General features: G+C 34.9%; 1 protein-coding gene and 1 long non-coding RNA gene across 3 annotated transcripts; one reads left to right on the forward strand and one right to left on the reverse strand.

Annotated features, from left to right (window-relative positions):
• On the forward strand, positions 1-2,687 carry LOC106402930. Its single transcript, XR_001280868.3, has 5 exons — positions 1-95; positions 191-1,621; positions 1,800-1,919; positions 2,044-2,196; positions 2,401-2,687. It is a non-coding gene; the product is annotated as an uncharacterized LOC106402930 (long non-coding RNA).
• Positions 2,688-3,982: 1,295 nt separating this feature from the next.
• LOC106406417 (polycomb group protein EMBRYONIC FLOWER 2) lies at positions 3,983-9,050 on the reverse strand. 2 transcript variants are annotated; one of them, XM_048767957.1, is made up of 22 exons: positions 8,819-9,050; positions 8,638-8,728; positions 8,317-8,464; positions 8,095-8,150; positions 7,898-8,012; positions 7,636-7,795; positions 7,489-7,539; positions 7,156-7,286; positions 6,880-6,942; positions 6,676-6,797; positions 6,416-6,480; positions 6,262-6,314; positions 6,094-6,147; positions 5,953-6,012; positions 5,563-5,609; positions 5,382-5,482; positions 5,076-5,298; positions 4,924-4,972; positions 4,762-4,845; positions 4,603-4,682; positions 4,371-4,460; positions 3,983-4,271 (listed from the first exon to the last, which is right to left on the reverse strand). In XM_048767957.1, exons 2-22 carry the CDS (start codon positions 8,673-8,675, stop codon positions 4,172-4,174), a joined length of 1,890 nt encoding a protein of 629 aa, XP_048623914.1. In that variant the 5' UTR covers positions 8,676-8,728; positions 8,819-9,050; the 3' UTR covers positions 3,983-4,171. The 2 variants fall into 2 exon arrangements, with proteins under 2 accessions (XP_048623914.1, XP_048623913.1); XM_048767956.1 differs by having other exon boundaries at positions 7,156-7,295.
• Between the last annotated feature and the right edge of the window lie 10,065 nt (positions 9,051-19,115).

The raw sequence follows: 19,115 nt of genomic DNA on the forward strand, positions 1-19,115 counted from the left end.
TTAGTATTGTGTTTTGTGTAAGAGGTGAGAGCGGTGAGACACATCAGACATGAGGAATTGAGAAGATTGAAGACTGCTCCTTGTGAATGACTTTGGTAATGCTTTCATTTCTAAGCCATTGAATTGAAAAACATGATTTGTTTAATTTTATAGAATTATATTTCTTACGAGTCTTCTCTTACATATGAAGCCTTATTCAAAGCTTTCGAGATTGGAGATAGAGTTTGGACTGGAGTTTGAATTTTGGTATCAGATTATGTTTGTTATCAGATTGTGAGAATGAGACGTATGTTTGAAAGTTGAAACTTTTGTTTGCTTGTAATTTGCTTGAATGATAATGCTTGTACAATTCTTTGGATGTTTATGTTTTCATGTTTTTTTCTACGATTTTTGGTTATGTTAAAAATTTTGGTTCTTTTGGTTACTTTTTTGTTTTTTTATCGGAAAAATGTAAAAAGTCATTCGTTTTTTTGGTTTTCCAGTTTTTTTTTGGATTTCGGTTTGCTTATTATACTACAAACTGAACCAAATAGGAAGCAAATAGAAACTGAAACTGTTTTGGTTTTTGCCAGTTTTCCACTATCAATACTTGAACCGATCCAAGAAACAAATTAACCGAACAGATCCAAACTGAAAATAGGATGGTTTCTAAATGGATCATAAAAATCTAGAACCAAAAAATCGAAGAACCGAAAGAACAAAACTGGAACCAAATCGAGAACCGAATATCCATAGCTAGTATGGATAGCAAAGAGGCTCCTACGGATAAGCCAAGTGTTTGTGGAACTAGAGCATATCATATTTAGAGGGTTCTGGTCAGGTTTAGGCCTTTGTAGCTTCATGGTGAGCAAATAGATAAGTTATGGGCCATCTTTTTTATAAGACCAACTTTGGGCTAATCTCCTTCGATCAAAGTGATTATTTTTGGTTTCTTGGTCGATGAATATCGAGTTGTTGCTCCGTTTATGGTTCCTTTTGGTTGAGTTTGTTCTCCATGACCGTTTTCTTCGGTTCTTTTGGTTGGGCGAGGGCTTCAAGTCAAAACTGATGTCCTCATCAGACCCTCTCATCAAATGCAACAACGCTAGGGTAATCTAATTCGGGCGAGACCACATCCTGAACGATTTTTCATATGCAATATGACTGAATATTTCACAAAAATCCTTATCTTTAACCTCTTTATCTGGTATGTTTTTAATTTCATTTTTGAATACATATTTATTTCCTTATTCTAGGTCAAATATAGATAAGAGTTCTCTCTGATTCAACATATACATAAAGATGCGATTTCCATTTTTATCTAACAAAATTTCTCCAAAAAAGGAATGTTTATGTTAAATAAATGATGTAAGAGCACCTCCATGGAGGTTATTAAAGGAGGCTCTTAAAAAAAAAAAAAAAAAATAAATCAAAAAGGAGATGAAAAAAAGAGAACTGGTGCTTAATATAGCAGTTTAAGAATTGTTCTTTTGATATTGGCTATTTCCTTTTAGACAAAAAGGGTTAAAAATTTATCCTTCTCTCTCTTCGATGTTTTTTTTTTCTGAGAAATCTCTTCGTCGATCCGCGATGGCTGCTATGTGCTCCTCCAAATCCGTCCATGAAATCCACCGTGAAGGAGGTCTGCCTTATCACTCTCAACAATCTCTCCTTCTCTCTCTCTGTCTGTCTTTTTGAAGAAGATGTCTTGTGCGTTAAAACCTAATCGTATATTGTAAAGTCCGAAACTTTAGTTTAGATTCGGAACTCGAATTTATCTTCTCGGTAACTGAATCGTTATATCCCGTGTAATCGCACAGTTTGCTTTCAGATAGGTAAGCTCGGGAAGAAAGCTAGAAAATTTGCCAAGAAGAATCTTCAGACTGTTGAGAAGAAGAACATGAAGCAAAAGCCCTTTCTCAAACGCAAATTTGCTAAAAGTAAGTTCCTTTTAAGATATCATAGTGACTACCATTGGAAAGTCAATGGTGTTTTGCGACAGTTGAGAAAGTTAGGATCTTGTTTAGAGTCAATGTTATTAACTTTCGTGGTGTTGGTATGGAGGAAAATGACGTTGGATCAGAGCCAGGAGCTGAAGCCTTTGGTGATCACCAAGTCGCTTGTGGCTAAGGACGAGGATGTGGATTTGGGATCTGGGATGAGTAGAGTCTCTATCTTCTTTGGTACTCAGACTGAACCGCTGAAGGGTTTGCTAAGGTACTCGTTATGGCTAAAAGACTAGCTAGTTGTTATGATTCTGTTGTTGTTGACTTGGATGTGGCTTCTGTTATATCAAAACATTCTTAAAGTATCTTTACATTGTACGTTCTGAGTTACGTAGGTCTTAAAGACATTCTTGTTTTCTTTTTTACATTGTATTAGCAATATGATTTACAGTTTAGTTTTTGGTGTCTCTCTCAGCTAGAAGCAAGCGAATCAAGATCATTGTTGCTAGCGGTATCAACCTCTGCGTGTTTATAATCTTAGTGCTTGCAGCATTTGTGTGTTGGAGATACAGATTCAAACAAAATGGTGAGACTCTTTTGTCTCTCTTTTGTTGTCTATTCATAGGTAGATGTATGGCCAATTCTTAGATGTGTTTCCACGTTTTCTTTATAAGTTAAAACTATGACTATAAGCTAAGAACAACCACATTGTGCTTCTCTCTTATTTTTTTCCGCAGTTTAAAGATTTTGTTTCTCTTACCATATTGCTTTCTTCACATTCACCAAATTTTCGACCACATTGTGCTTCTCTCTTACCATATTGCTTTCTTAACATCCTCTAAATGGCTTCTTCTTCTTCTAATTATAAATTTGTATTTCTATTTTAATATGTTTTTATGTCATATTTGTTTAAATTTTATGAAATCCAATAATAATTCAATTTCTAAAATTAAAAAAAAATATAATTTTTAAAAATTTCAAAGGGGTTCTACCATTGGACCTTCGCAAATTTAATTACCTTACTAAGAGGTTCTAAATTTCATAAAGTACAAAATTTACAATTAAATTAATCATTAGAATGGGTTCTAACCAATGGAGATGGTCTAAAAGTCCTTAACAAGATGTAACTTTCAATCCGACATAATTTTGGCCTCTACCTAATAAGTTCGTCGTATTATTTGCTAAGAAGACATAATCTAAGGGACGACTTTATCAATGGTATAAAGGATCCAACTGAATAAAGGAGAATGGGTTAGTAAAAGCCTCTAATTAAAACAAAGAAGAAATTAAGAACGAATAGTAATTAAATAGAAGAAAATCCTAATAAATAAAAGAATTCATGCTACAAGATCCATCATCGCTCATCAGATTTTGTCTTGATGGTCGATTCCAAGGGTTTTGAACGTAAAATAACACAAATCTTCGAAAAGAGCACAAAAGAAACCATGCCCCAGCCACTTTTGATTAGAAACCTCAACACAACAAGGCCCGGGTTGGTTTGGTTCTGAGCGCAATTGTCGTTAGGTGTTGATGCGCCACAGAGGAAGTAGAACAAGAAAAGAAGAACTTTGTGATCTGACGCAGCAACTTTGAATTCATTAAGTTGCCAATCTCGAATATGTTTCTTGTAAGGGAAGGACGAAACTATAAACACGATGATGGTCACGATGAATGGTAAAACGATCATAAAATCAAGAGGATCTTCCTGCTCCTTCAAGAGTTTAACCAAAGCCTCGATCATCGTTCGAGAGAGCCTTCCCTTTGTAAAATACTGATGGCCCTTTTATATGATTTAACTGAATAGTTATTACCACATATCCGTTAAATAATCTTTATGACAAAAGTTACATTGCCAAATCTATTATGTAAGGCAAAATTAGTAACTCTAGAATAAAAAAATGGAAACTAAGAAAACCCAAAACGGAAAGAAGAAATACTTCATAGTAATATAAATCCTGATTAAAAATGTAAATTAATAACACCCCAAACGAAAAACTAAATATTGCAAGTTAATGTAACTCCTAAATAAAAAAAATCAGAACAAATAACACATAAAATGAAAAACTAAATAATGTAAATTAATATAATCCTTGATAAGAAAATGAAAATTAATAACACCGGAGTGTACAGCCAAAACGATCCCTGATCAAAGGACCAAAAGTGGTTAAAAATCAGACACAAAACTCTTATTCTCTCACATTTTAATGTTTACACTTTTCTTCTACTTAAATAGTGTTCCTGGGTCTTCAATTTGGGAGCTGTTCGAGAAAGACATTACAGTTGTTCATGGTTCTGGCGTCAAGAAGGCCATGGTTCCACAGTTTAACCATAAACATTCTCCAGCACCTACACAAGTTCTCACCTTTATCAACAACAAAAAGAAAACACTTCCTTCTATGAAAGACGTGTCAAATCAAGCCATGCAGGAAATGAGAGTTGAATTACCAGATCAAATGTGGGAGTCGAACCATGATGGATCCGTGCAATCTTGAAAACGCTTCACATGCCCATGGAATGTGACCATCTGCTAATACTCTGCAAAAGGTCAAAATCCAGTGTCAATGTAATGTTTAACAGAGAACTAATGCAGGAATATCCACCAACTACACATGCGCCTCTGAATTTGTTTGCAGTAAGAATGAACATCATATGTTCTGAAAAAAGAGATAAGACATACCGCTGCTTCCTCACAAACGAGTTCCACATGTGCATCATCCGCTTCTCATCCTTAGTCACATCAACGAAATCGTCGAGCATCTGAAAGAAAAAAAGAAAAATTTCAAACTATTGGATAAAAAATAGTTCTATAGTTTGGTAGATACATTCTAAAACATACCCTTCTATCTTCAAAATCTGCCACATCATCATCAACTTCATCTTCACTATCTCTGTCAGAAAGTACTTGTTCTAGAGCCATGGGCTGCAATAGCGCACACAGTAGAAATCAAAATCAGTTGCAATCTTCATAAGCAAGAGAGATAAAGAAGAAATAGATCACCTGAGCTCGATGAGAGTGAAAGAACTCTCTCTTCTGAAGGAGGCTACGGCTAAAGGAGATTTAAAAAAAATGAAAAACTCAGCCACATAATTTGGGATGAGCAAGCAACTAGTATTAGTGGTAATATAACTAGGACAGAAAATCAAACATACTTCCTTAATTCCGACCGTTCAATAGAAAGCTTCCTCGTTTTTGCAAATTGCAACATCGTACTTCCAGCGATCGACTGCACAGAATCTGGATCACCACATGATTGCACGTCTGCAGGACTCGTGCCAGGAGGAACTCTTTGACCAGAAGACTCAGCAACCCCAATTCTTTCGCAGTGCTTTCCAGGAGTTATTCGGCTCTTCTCACATCTAACCGAATGAGCATCTGAAAATAAACATTAAAACGACAGGCTTTCATGGCATGATGGAGAAAGAAGCCAGTAAGATTCATTACAATCAATGACATACCATTAGTCTTATCTAGCACCTCGCAGCCTAGTCCAAGATGATGCCCCTGCCTTGAGCTCCGTACTTGACTCTTTTGCCTTCTACGTCTGCCTTTCTTTGACCTGTCATATATATTGTAGAATTTTCAGAGCCCAATGCTAGTGAGATAAGTAAAGACAGCATAATAGGCCAGATTACTTACGAGAAAAAGAATGTTTGCTGCTTCGGGTCAACGCCATTCTCATTAATCTAAGAACAAAAATTTGTGAACATTAACATTTAGCAAACTGCGTTAAGAGTGATCAACAAAGGTTGCACTCCAATATAATTCAGGACTCTATTCTACAGTCCAATTTTGATGGCCACAAAATTTAAAGGCCACAGCGATGTCATTTTGATGTTAATCTCTCCATGTCATTGAGAACGATAGCAGAGAATCATAGTGTGACAATTAACAATAAGATATTCCAGTTATGCTATTTAACCACTCCAAGAACTTGTTAGATTGGAAAATGAAATTGTCACAGCCGAAAAGACCTACAACGGAAAAAACTAATGGACAAAAAAGCGAACAAATAAGAGATGCTCTAACCTCGGAGATCATTGTCTCACTCTTGAGAGACACATTTACAGCCTGATATTCTTCACTCACCTAAAACCCAAGTCGAGCAGATTAGTAGTGGCTACAAAAAAATTGAGCAATAATGACTAACTGAGTTATTAAGTTACAAACCCAAAACTCGAAATTGAAGAGATCATGGGTTGATGGCAAATGATATTTCAGGCCCTACAACATGATTGGGAACAAATAAAAAGAAAAAGATTGCGTCACTATAAAGATTAGTAAAAACAGCTGTTTCTTTGACTGAGAGGTACGAATGAAATTGACATTAAAGTCCACCTTCAAACTGGCACATTTTACTAAGCAGAATGGACAAGAGAAGTCTTCAGTTACTGCATGATACAAAGCAAGCAAAATCCAAAATGTTATTTGCAACAAGAATGATGATTAAAATGTTATTTACTTTCATATGTTAGCGATTGTTAAAAATTACCTTCGGTCCTCTGCAGTTTGTTATTATAGTATCTGTAATTGAAAACTACATTCCGTGTTCTCAACCTAGGCAATGAATGTAGCAGAGTGGTTTAGAGTCAACACGAAGAGATGGACACTATATGTCGTAGGTAACACTTGCAATTAAAGAAAACTAAGGAAGCAGACCAGACAGGTCAACAAAGTTAATACAGTTATAAGAAAAGAAATGAAATGAGGCAAGAAAGCTGAAACCGGATTGTAGACTAAACTGAAGTAAACCTGATAATTTCCAGCATTGAAGGGGAAGAGATGTCATCATATGAAAATGAACTATAAGGAGATTTTTCTGTTGCCCCAACCTCTTCTCCGGATATGGTGACTTGCACTTGTTGCGGTGAACTCTTCAAACAAGAATTATAAGTAACTATAAAATAATATTCTTCAGGATAACGGATGGATGTACAGCAAAGTGTGCGGAGTTACCGAGGTGAGGGGATTGCTAGGAACCTGAATTGAGACACACTTTTCCTCATTCATAGACTTTAACTGCAGAAATGGACAAGTTATACCAGTAACGTTTTCATTCAAATGAAATGGACAAGTTATACCAGCAGTTACTTTCAATTTTACGATTTTAAGTTACATGAAAGAAGTTAAATCCAGAGTCACCATTTCACTAGAGGGACCAACGATTTGTCGAAAAGGGAAGAGCATTTACCTACTAAAAGAGTCTACTAAAAACGATTTAGGGAGTATTACCTTTATGAAGCAAGGCTGCATTTCAACAAGAGAGACTGTGTCTACTTTCTGTCCCAAGTCCATGTTTGGAGATTTCTGCCACAACGAATAGAGCGATTGCAGAGATACTTTGCTCCATAGGCAATGTCCTCCTACATTTCCTGCCAGAAAATATTTTAAAAAAACTTTCATGTAGACTGAATCAGAAAAAGAAAACTCTAATACTACAATCACAACATCCTGATTCATTTTGTCATCAATCAGACTTAGGTTTCTACAATTCCACACTGTGATATGGAGAAAAAAAATGCAGCTTTGCTTCATAAAGGTATCATCAATGAGAAATGGAAATACCTGAATGGATCTTGCCTGAATCAATGCCAAATTGAGAATTTTGCGCACCAGCTACAAGTAAGAAAATAATTTTATCCGTTTATCTGGATACTCTACATATATGGAAGTCATCAAAATAATTTGTACACATGGATCAATCTCACTCACCAAAGCTGATAAATAAGATAGCGAGTGAGCCTGATTTGGCCTCCAATGCGAGTTTATTCATATCAGGGAGAAGAAAGTTGGCTTGTGCTTGACTAACTCCATCAACCCCCACGACGCCAGTAAGAATGCATGCTCGGCTAAACTTATATACTGCAGAATACTACAATTTGAAGAAAAAAAGAAGTGTTAAAGACGAAATGTTAAGTTAAAATTGACATCAGATAAAGATGAATCCAATTCTGTGCGAGGTTCAAAAGCATACCTCTGCAACAGGCTTAGGAGAAACGAGTCTTGCCAACAGGATATAGAGAGGGAAGAGCTTTTGAGTTTGTACTCCAGCATCTATAGTGCCCGAAAGGAACACAGTCATTTGTATTCTGCACCACAGTAAAATACTGATTACCACTAGTCTAATAACTAGACAAAAACTACTGAAGAAGAAGAAAACAATACTATTACCTCCTTTTATGTTTAGCTTCAATCTTATAATGTAAACATCTCTGGAGAAACAAGGGCTACACGGAAGAGAGGAGAGAGATGGTTAGGAACTTAGGATGGAAGGCATATGCCACAGCCATCATGGGAATAATTTACTATGTCAAAAAGTAAACCAATGCCAGCTGAGCTGATGATAATTGAGATAACTCAAGGGAAAGGTAAAGAGTTAAGAGAAAGACATACATTCCTAATAGCACGGCGCTGAAGAATGTTGTAGAGTTCCACAGGCTTGCAATACGCAACCAAGCTCTCTTCAGCAGCAATCTCCTCCTCTTCAGACATAAGAACACGGGAGTCTTCATGGCACATCGAATCTGTGCTTCTTGAACAACTGCGAATCCAAAAAAGGAAGCTCAATGTATACAAAGGTGCTTCAACTCACTGTCATACTAAAGAATCCAAAAGCAATATCCACTCTTTCAACAAGAAAAAAAAAAAAAAAAAAAAGAGTAAAGCTTTAAGCTTTTAATCTATAATGGGAAGCGAGAGTGAAAGAGAACATACGAAGAGGCTTCAGGAGAGACGAGAGGAATGCCTGGCATAATCGCCCTACGAGATCATCACAGACACCAAATAATGCCTCTTCACCTTCAGCCTGCCAAGAGAAAAAAAGGGCCATTCATCAAAACCAGCCATCAGATTTGATTATCAGTTCCAAACGATTAGCTTCAAACAGAACAGCGACCTTTCAGAATCCAGCAAAATGATATCTACCGAAATCTAGAAGAAAATCTTCGACTTTGAGCAGATCGAATTGAAAGCGAAGGTGAAGATTAAGAAATAGAGATGAAACAGTGAACACACACAGAGAAACAAAAAAAAACCCTAATTTTGAGAAATATCTTGGACGACAACAACTCTTGAGACGAGTGATTTGGGGGCAATAAAGACAAATACGTGTAACAACCCCAAAAAAAAAAAAAGACAAATAAGTACACATAAATTCAAAGTTTTTTTTAAAAAAATACAGAGATATTCCCTTGAATAATTTTTTAGTTTATTTTCACAAAATAGCTTTCAATGAAGAAAATGACTAAAACAAGTTTTATTGAAGGATAAAAATACTTTTTTATTTTAGAGTTAATTAATTTAGACTTAGGGTTTATAGTTAAGGGGTAGAGTTTTCGGGATAGGGTTTCAAATATTAAAAAATAAATATTAAAATTTTCAAAATAAAAAATGGCTATTTTGGTTTTTTTTTTTCTTGAAAACTATTTTTGTGACAAAAACTTAAAAATGGCTATTTGAGAGAATCGCCCAAAAATATAAGGGTTTTTAGTAATTAAATCCTTCAACTAAAATGAATCGTGAAAAAACCCTCAACTAAAAATCATGTAAAATTAACCCTCAACTATAATTTCGTTAACATAAGTTACTTTCCGTCTAAAAAATTACAGAAGGTGACATACGTTAACGGTTTATAAGTTGAGGGTTTACAATGTTGAAAACTTAGTTGATGGGTTATTTTACGGTTCAAAAATAGTTGAGGGGTTTTATCACTAAAAGTCATTAAATATTTAAAATATTTATTATCATATATACATTGTTTTAGATTGATTTATAAACCTTTAAAAATAATTTATAAATTGTAATACATTAATTTATTACAAAATTAATTTATACATCCTCCTAAATTAATAATTTTTAACACTACTTATAACTTAATATAATTTCAAAATATTAAATTATTTGATATTTGACAGTATATAGTGATATAAGAAAATTTGTGTGTATTTATCTTCATTGTCAAATATCAAATAAGTTAAAGTTTCTAAGCTATATTAAGTCTTAAGTAGTGTCGAGGATAATTTATCCATAAAATCAATCTTTCTATTTAAGGCATGAAACTTTTTTTTCATATTTTCATGATTTCCGTCTTCTGGTTCATATTTTCTCTCTATCCACCAAAAATAATGCATGATTATTTTTATTCTCATTAATTTCCGAAAAAACATTATATTTTTGTTTTCTTGATCTATAAAATAATATATATATTATTTTTTATTTATTGTATTACTTTATATTTTAGTAGTATCAAAATAATGTTAGATTATTTTATCCTAAAAAATAGTAGAAATTATAAAAACTTATAAAATTATTGTGAAACCGTATTAATCATATATAAAAGTATTAAAATATTTATGAAGCTTTATAAAATAGTTACAAAGTAATGTATTAAAATTTATAAATTAGTTTTAAAGGATTATATCAATCTAAAACAATGTATAAATGATAATAAAGATTTTTAAACATTTCATACCCTCAACTATTTTTGAATCGTAAAAAATCCCTTCAACTAAGTTTTCAACATTATAAACCCTCAACTTGTCAACCGTTAACGTATGTCATCCTCCGTCACGGTTTTATAGACGGAGGGTTACATATGCTAACAAAATTAAAGTTGAGGATTTATTTCATAAGATTTTTACTTGAGATTTTATTTTATGATTCATCTTTAGTAGTGGGGCTTAAATACTAAAACCCCAAAATATAAATTCAAAGTTTTTCTTTCTTCCTTCAAGAAAATTGTGTAACCATTGTCTGTCTGAATCATATACCAACTTTATCCCACGCTAAGAATTTTATTACTACGATATCAAACAATCTTTCTCATGAAATCGATCAAACTGTGGGTAATATGGCTGGCAAAATAATGTTTAAAAAAATTTATATATGTGGGCAAAATATCCGTAAAATTTGATTTGATTCAATTTGTTTCGATTCTAATCGAAAAATTCGGATATCCGTAATTCTACGAACCCAGACAAATATTATTTAACTAGGTGGTTTACTCTCACTTGTGACCATAATTTTCTTATGAATACTTATTAATTTATATATTATTACTCAAAAATCAGTATGATAAATTTTATTTATGTTTTCAAAAAAATTTAATGAAACATCAAATTATTTATACAAGACAAAGTTTTTCCATCAAAATATTTATTAATATTTGTGTTGAAATTTTAAAACACTCGCATATTAGAAATATTTTATAAAATATTTTTATGCAAATGTTTTTGCCTGATTAATATTTAATCATAGATAATTTTATATCTTAATTGTATTTCAAAAATATTGACAAAAATATTTTTTTTGTAAAAGAAATTTACTTTAATGGTGTGATGTCATAATTTCTCAAAGTTATGTCATCTTTTTTTGTAAGAGTGTATATAGTGATGGTGATGCCACATAAGCAAATCAATTCTCGAATAATGTCTTGAGGATTATCTAAAATCATAGAGAACATGAATAATAATCAAAATCATTTCTCAAATAATAGTATACATTTGACTTTTCATAAATTGTATTTTTTATAGGCGATAAAAAAGTAATATTAGTTATTTAATTAATTAATATGTTTTAGTTTGTAAGCTTTTGGAATTGGTTTTGAATTTACGTGTTACTGGTGCAAATCATGAAAAATGTTTTTTTTTTGCAACCAAATTAGTGGAAGCTACCCTACCCAAACGAATGTGAAATCATTCAAAGTGATCATCTCATTTGATTTATCAAAAAATTGCTTGAAAATATCACAAACTAAGAAGTGATACCTGATTTCAAGCAATGATCAATCAATGTAAAATTTCTTTATAAGATATTGTCTTAGTATCAATATTTTATTACATTTTATTTCAATATTATATTATATTTTAATTTAATATTATATGTTTGAAAATTATTTAATATTAGTGCATCCAACATAACAAAATTCTGGCTTCGCCCCTGCCCATTGAGTGTGTTCATATTCTCTAATATAATGCAAAGACATGTCCATGAAATATGAAATATTATAATTTGGAAAAGAAACACTGATTTATAACTCTGTTTTTGCTCGATTTATAGAAAATAATTTTATGGACACTTCTATTGTGTTGAAAGTGTTCATATTCTCAAATATAATGCAAAAACATCCTCTGCATATGACATTAACCGGATATATACTAATTTGAATCAAAGAAAACTTGTGCTAACATTCGGTTTAAGTGATTAGAATGTGTTACTGTTAAAATATAATTTAATAACGTGTGCTAACAGTGGGTCTGAACCAAGAGAAGAAACCGTGTGGTACATCATCACTTTGAGTTATGTTCTCAATTTCAAAATTAATTATAACTACTTTGAGTTATAGTTCTCATGTTCAATTTTTTTTTTTGTTTTTGCAGGTATCTTCTTAGTAGGCTCATGAACGGTAGTGATATAACTTACGTTTTCAGTACTTATTTTCACCACTAATTTAGAGTTAGAGTAACGTCGTCATTACAAAAGGTTGTTTTAACATTTTTAATTTAAAATATACAATGCAATTCATATTAGTTTTACCAATAGCAAGAAGAAGCCACATGTCAGTAAATGGCATGGTTATAAATAAATTACCAATTTAAGGTTACTTTTAAAAAATGCTTATCTTTTAATAATATGAGGATTTAAAAAAAATCGCAATTATGTCACGTATCATCACTAAAATGATTCTTAAAATCTTTAAAAAAGTATGTTGGTTTCTCTAAACATATATTACTAGGGTGGGTCACGCTTCGCCCAGCGAGTGGATTCATTAATTGTCCAAGATAGTATGTGGTTTGATGGATTTTATAGATTAATGGAAAACCACATTCCAAAAGATATCTTTAATAAACTGATTTAATAAAGTGATTTATTAGATTTATTTGTGGATTCTAGGTTTTCCTATTTCCTATCGTTTTCTATCTGCTACTCTGATGAAACAATACTCAGTCCGCTTAAACATTTGACACACTTTATGGTTTCATATTTAGAGTTCGTAAACTAGTCAGAATCACATGCACTCTTTAGTATAGGTTTTATAGTTTACAATATATGAGCTCGTTGCGTTGCAACGGGTTTTGTTCGTAAACTAGTCAGAATCACATGCACTCTTTAGTATAGGTTTTATAGTTTACAATATATAAACTTTATACTAAAGATTAAAGAAAATACTATACATAAACATTTAAACTAAACACAATCTGAAATAAGAAATGAAAAATAAAAAAAAATGAAAGTTAAATACACCAATCGAATCAATAACAACATTATATATGTTCTTATGTACTAATTTAATGTTTTATTAAATAAGTCTTTAAAATTTTATTTTGCTAGGATTTTTTTTTTAAAAGAAAACATTCTATTTTATAAATCTCCTTTTTATTTACAATTAAAAAATAAAAAATAATATTAAATACTCTTTTACAATTTTGTTTAAGATTTTAGAAAAGATAAATTATTGTCATATAACCTATTACAATTATTATCTTTTTAGAATTTCAGAAAAAATATATTGCTATCAAATAATTATTTTTACTTATTAATAAATATTTTTAAAATTGTTATTTTTACGATTCGTATTAATACTAATTTTACACTTCGTTTGTCAATTAAATACTTTTTAGTATCATGTTCATCATCAAACACTCTCTTCAAAATATTATCAAATAAATTTTTACAATTCTGTTTTGGTCAGGATTTAAAAATATTATACACATTTTTTTTGGTAAGAATTTTTTTTATAAAAAAGTAAAACAACTATCAAATATTCTTTAACAGTTTTGTATGATTTTATAAAAGTAAATTAATATTACATAATCTTTTACAATTATATTTTTTCAAGGATTTAAAAAAATAAAATTTCTATCAAACTATTTCCAGTTAATATTAACTATTTTTAAAAGTTTCAATTTTCAAAATTCATTTTTTCAATATCATTAATATTTTTACAATTTTTCTTGTTAATTAAAGTAAAAATTTCTATTAAATAAAATTTTACAATTCTCTCTGGTCACGATTTAAAAAAAGGAAAAATTCTTAATTGGTTAAGATTAGAAAAGAATTTTCTTTTAGAAATTTCTTTTATTTAAGATTTTAGGAAAAGAAGAAATTATTTTCACATAATGGAAGTTTTTATTGACACATTCACAATCTAATTTTTTTAATTGACACATATCACAATTATATCAGGTGAAATATTTAAAATTAATTTTGGTTTATATTTTTTAACACAAAATTATTAAAAAGTAAAGTTAGTTAATTATATGAAAAATAAGATACTTTTAGGTTTTTATTTTATTTAGACTTAAAAAAAGGAAATTATTTATTCTATTTCTTTTAGACTTTTATACAACTATTTTTTTAATAGAAAAATTCTGTTTAATTATTTATATATTTTGTCTTATACATACAAACACATATTTATCATATTCACACATACTCATGTACGACAACAACATCAAAATTAAAAGTTATGCTAGCATCATAAGATGTAATAAAGATGTGTTGAAATGAGCTGGGGTTGTGGGGTATTTATAGGAGACAACAACCAATCAGTTTCAGGTTGGTGGCAGCCCGTGTGTCGCTTCGCATGGCTCCGGACGCATGCGCGGCCACACCTCGTGCTCCATATGTCTTTTAGCATGGGCAGGACACATGCAGGACGCCACCACTCCTTCCAGATGTCAGGCTGCATGACTGGAAATCATGCAAGCCGACACACCATCTCACACATGTCGATCAGCATGCTTCGGTTGCATGCGCGAAGACACCTCGTGCTTGGTCGATCCACCTCGTGTTTCTACATGTCAGGCTGGATGTACTGATTCCATGCACGTCTACACCTCCTTCTTGTGTTGACACTCAGCAGGTTAAATGGTTGACACCACGTCATGATCCCTTAGATCAAGCCACCTCGAGCTTCTCGGTCCATGCGTCTGATTTCGGTCTTTCCGGCAAATTTTCGACCCGTGATCAATCCCAAATATTTTTCCGCTCCCATTCCGATGGTCTGAATATTTTTCATAAACTCCAATATATTTCTGACCTTGATGAAAAATATTTCTCGTTCCTTCGGCTTCATCGAAAACTTCCATAATACTCAAATTAGGGTTTTCGTCCAATTTCGGGTTTTCCCGTCGTGCTTCGATCCCATCGTGCTTGGTTCCCGTCCTACTTAATTCCCATCATGCTTCCAACGTATTATGTTTCCAACATAATATATATTACCGATACGAAGTTTTGAGGATTACTTCGTGGTTAAGAATCGTCATGCTTCTAAACCGTCATGCTTCTAAACCGTCGAGCTTCTAAAAATGTTATGCTTCCAAAACGTCCGTCTGATTAATCTAAGAAATCTTCTAGCTATGGTCGAACAGCTTATTCGACTCATAATTCACTCACGATCAATTCTTTGACCATCTCGTTCTTCGAAATTTTCCGATCGATCTTTACCGCCCGCGATTCGACCACCAAGTTGATGTTCGGCCAATCTTCTGTCTCGGCCATTGTTATCCCGAAGGGCGGGTTATCACATTCTCCCCCCCCCCCTTTAGTAGAATCCGTCTTAGTTGCGCAATTGTTCATCTTCTTGACATTCTCCACTCATCTCCATATATCTTTACGCTGTCCACAACCGTTCCTTGAATGTCCTCCTCAAGGCCTCCACAATCGTCTTCATATCTCATCACTGGAATGATCACTGATCGTCCTCTTGTTTTTACTCTGCCATAACACACTCATTTCCCATGATACTATCTTTTCCTTTCGATAGATATCATCCTTGTCCAGATTCCTCAAATCCTTCTCAATCTTCGTCTTCTCAACTATTGATGAAGTCCTTTCCCAACGAAGTCTTGTTCCTCACCATATATCCAGTCCATACCACATCCCAGTTCTCTGAATCTGTCTCTCTTCTTTCGCTTTGGGTTTGGGTTTGGCGTCGAACTCCCTCCACTTTAAGGTTTTCATCCCTTAAAGTTCCGATCAATGAACACACTTACTCGTTGCAACTCAAAAGAATACCTCACACACAAGTTAGTCAAAAACTAACCCAACAAATACTAACAACAGCCAAACCGCAATGCTAATCAAACAACCTAGCAATGCTAACCAGCAACCTAGCAATTCTAGATTCTGTTATCTCAATCCTAATTCCTAAAACCACAAACCATATCGCTGGACGTGACCGGTTTCCCTAATGCCTTTTGTGACTTATTTTGACTCGAGAAAATATTCAAAAATCGATTAAATCATGAGTTCCGGAAGCATGTACGCAACCATGCTCTGATCCCGCCTCCGTAACACCCCTGAACCGTCCTAGAGATATGGTCGATCAACCGGCCAACAATCAAACAAGAACATAACCGATCGACAGTCCAACACCCAGGGTTAGAGATGAATGACCCAACCGGCCAGCCAACAATCAAACAAGAACATGACTGACCGTCCAACCCAACACCATGGTCTGGAAGCGCTACGTGACGGGCTAGGAATGATCTGGTCAAAGTCACAAAATTTACTCGACGACCTAGACCAGTTCATCCACTAACTCATCCCGCTGCGTCAAGGCACAAGGCTTTGCAACCTGGCCAAGAGTTAGCGTTTTCCGTTATATCGAGGCCTAAGGCTTTTCAACCCGTACTACGATCTAACGTTGTGTTAGACCGAACTAGTCAAATATCAGAGTACTCATGAAGCGCATATTAAAACAATTTCTTTATTGATTCAAGAAATATTCATACATTGAATAATTCAAGACTGGACCCGGCCTAATGCCAAATCGAGTCAACATAACACAATTCACAATACCGTTTACAAAAGGCATGAAATCTACACCGGCGGTCCTAACGTCCAGCACCAAGCTATCCGATCATCCTTACCTAAAGCGACCTGCAAAAAGGACAACAGAGTTGGATGAGTAATCTAGTATTACTCAGTGAGCTGGCGGCGTCTACCCGCAACCTAGACTCTAACCCAGACAACCCAAAATAACAATCAATCTAGCCCTAACATGCAATAAAAGCTAAGGCTAAGCAAACCGTTACTAAGTTAGACTTGGCCTCCTTCCATGATCTAGCTTCAAGTAACGAGAACCTGCATTAAGACAAGTCAACAACCAATCCCTAGTTAACCATATATACGCCTGAGTTTAGTACTCATGTAGTGTTAGATACTTAGACTATACAAGTATCATTAGCCGGTCGACCAACAATCAGAGAAGAACATGATCGGCCAACCAATGATACCGCATAGCTTTAATATCCACCACCCTTCACAAGCAATCACTAAAACACATATAGGCCAAAGTCAGGCCTACACTAACCAAATACACACCAAGCCTAATCTGGTACCTAAACCCGACTTAGGACTTAATGTTAGAACCTGCAAAACAAACAAGCAACAACCACAACCACAATCACAATAATAAGACTATGAGTAACTACCAATGACTCGATCTAACTCGTAACACCGTATGTCGGTGCTACATTAACGCGAGGGTTCCATAACCCTCTACGACACACTAACACAACACTCTAACCTGGGCCCTGGTGACTTCGTGTTCCTCCTCTCTATCGGCAATATACTATCTCCCTACCACAAAGGCCAGAAGAAAGAACTTTCAACCGACCGCGGCACACAGTCCTTCGGGTTACTGCGCGACAGCCTACAGTCCTTCGGGTTACTGCGCGACAGCCTACAGTCCTTCGGGTTACTGCCACATTACACCGTCGTGTAATCACTCAGCCATAGGCCATGACCCCATCTATCTGAGTCTTCCCGATCCAGCGAATAAGGGGTTTCCTTGAACCCGCTGAATACGAGGGCGAGGAAACACTAATCCACCCCAAAACATGCCTAGCATGGGCGGGTTTCGTACCTGCTGTCGGCACATACACTCAACACAACTATCCCTAGGAAAGACCTAAGGGAAAAGACTCATATCCAAAACAAAACAATACTTAGGAGTCTACGACACTAACTACTAGTACTCGTTGTCATGTCCATGATCCTAGATAGGATCGCCGGATGGACCATGGTACATGGAGACGCACCAAGTCAGGTCATCTGACCTGAAACCAGGTGTATCATGGTCCAAACTGATGGTTAAGTGATTCAGGACATGGATACTTGATCATCAGAAGAAGGAAGGAAGTAAAGGAGAGTTGGACGAGTAGACGGACAGCTGGGTGTGGTCCGGGTCAAGCTCATCCAGCTGGGTAAAGAATGTGACCAGCTCACCTGGAGTTGTTCAGCTCACTGGAGCTGAAGGACTAGCTAGGTCAGCTGAGACAGCTAAGGGGAAGCTCATCTCAGCTCACCGAAGTGTTCGGGTCCAAACCAGTGCGGACAGTCCGGACGGTTACCGGATCGGAACCCCGGTCCGGGTATGTGCCAGGTTGGATCGATTGGACCATGATTGGGACGATCAGACCAGGACGTCCTACGGAGTAAGGGAATGATCCCTCCATGTCTAGGACGTGTCCCAAAAGGGCAGTTCACCCCTGATTCACGAACAGGTGCCAATTGGAGCGGTTGTGCCCTTTCTCTCTCTCATTCGTACCGGTTCGCCATGGGAAGTTGGGGACCGAGTTTCTCTATAAAAAAGAAAGCCTCTGCCATCGAAAATGGCATCAGAAGACAGAGGGAAAACTCTGCCAAAATCGAGACAGAGAGATAAAGGAAGGAAGAGAGCATCGGACCGTGGGGGAGATTTACGACCAAGGCACTGTCCGATCAAGACTGACTGGAGACCAAGGATGGATACTCGACGGAAGGAACAAGGGAAGGACCAGGAGAAGGAGAACCCTCCAGGGGAACGTACGCCTAAGGTCAGTGATGCTTTCCATGGTTCATTGTCCGCCACCGCGGCTAAACCGGCCTGATGTGTGGGACGGTTGTGTTGGAAGCATCCTTTCTGTCTTGTCTATTTGTTATTCTTACTTCATCTATAATCTGATCGAGTCTGTGGGTTCAGACTCAACAAGGCCGAACCTTGGTCTTGGCCGATTAGGAGAAATCCTCCATGGCCTTGGTTTGGAAGGTATGATCGGATCCATAGTTCCTGAAGGATTTGAGGGGATCTGATGATTGATTCTTCTTAGTGGGTATTTATAATGAATTAACATGGGTTTAAATGGAATCAATCGAATTGATTTAGAGATGATCAGTTGAGGCCGGTTTGGTGAATCAGTGTCGAG

Source organism: Brassica napus, chromosome C9 (genome assembly GCF_020379485.1).
Source record: "Brassica napus cultivar Da-Ae chromosome C9, Da-Ae, whole genome shotgun sequence".
NCBI classification, from domain to species: Eukaryota; Viridiplantae; Streptophyta; class Magnoliopsida; order Brassicales; family Brassicaceae; genus Brassica; species Brassica napus.

Coding starts and splice junctions, on each gene's coding strand:
- LOC106406417 (XM_048767956.1), bottom strand. CDS start 8,675: ATGCCAGGCATTCCTCTCGTCTCTCCTGAAGCCTCTTC. Junction 8,465..8,637: donor GTCTCTCCTGAAGCCTCTTC/GTATGTTCTCTT, acceptor TTGGATTCGCAG/TTGTTCAAGAAGCACAGATT. Junction 4,272..4,370: donor CGACTCCCACATTTGATCTG/GTAATTCAACTC, acceptor GAACTTGTGTAG/GTGCTGGAGAATGTTTATGG.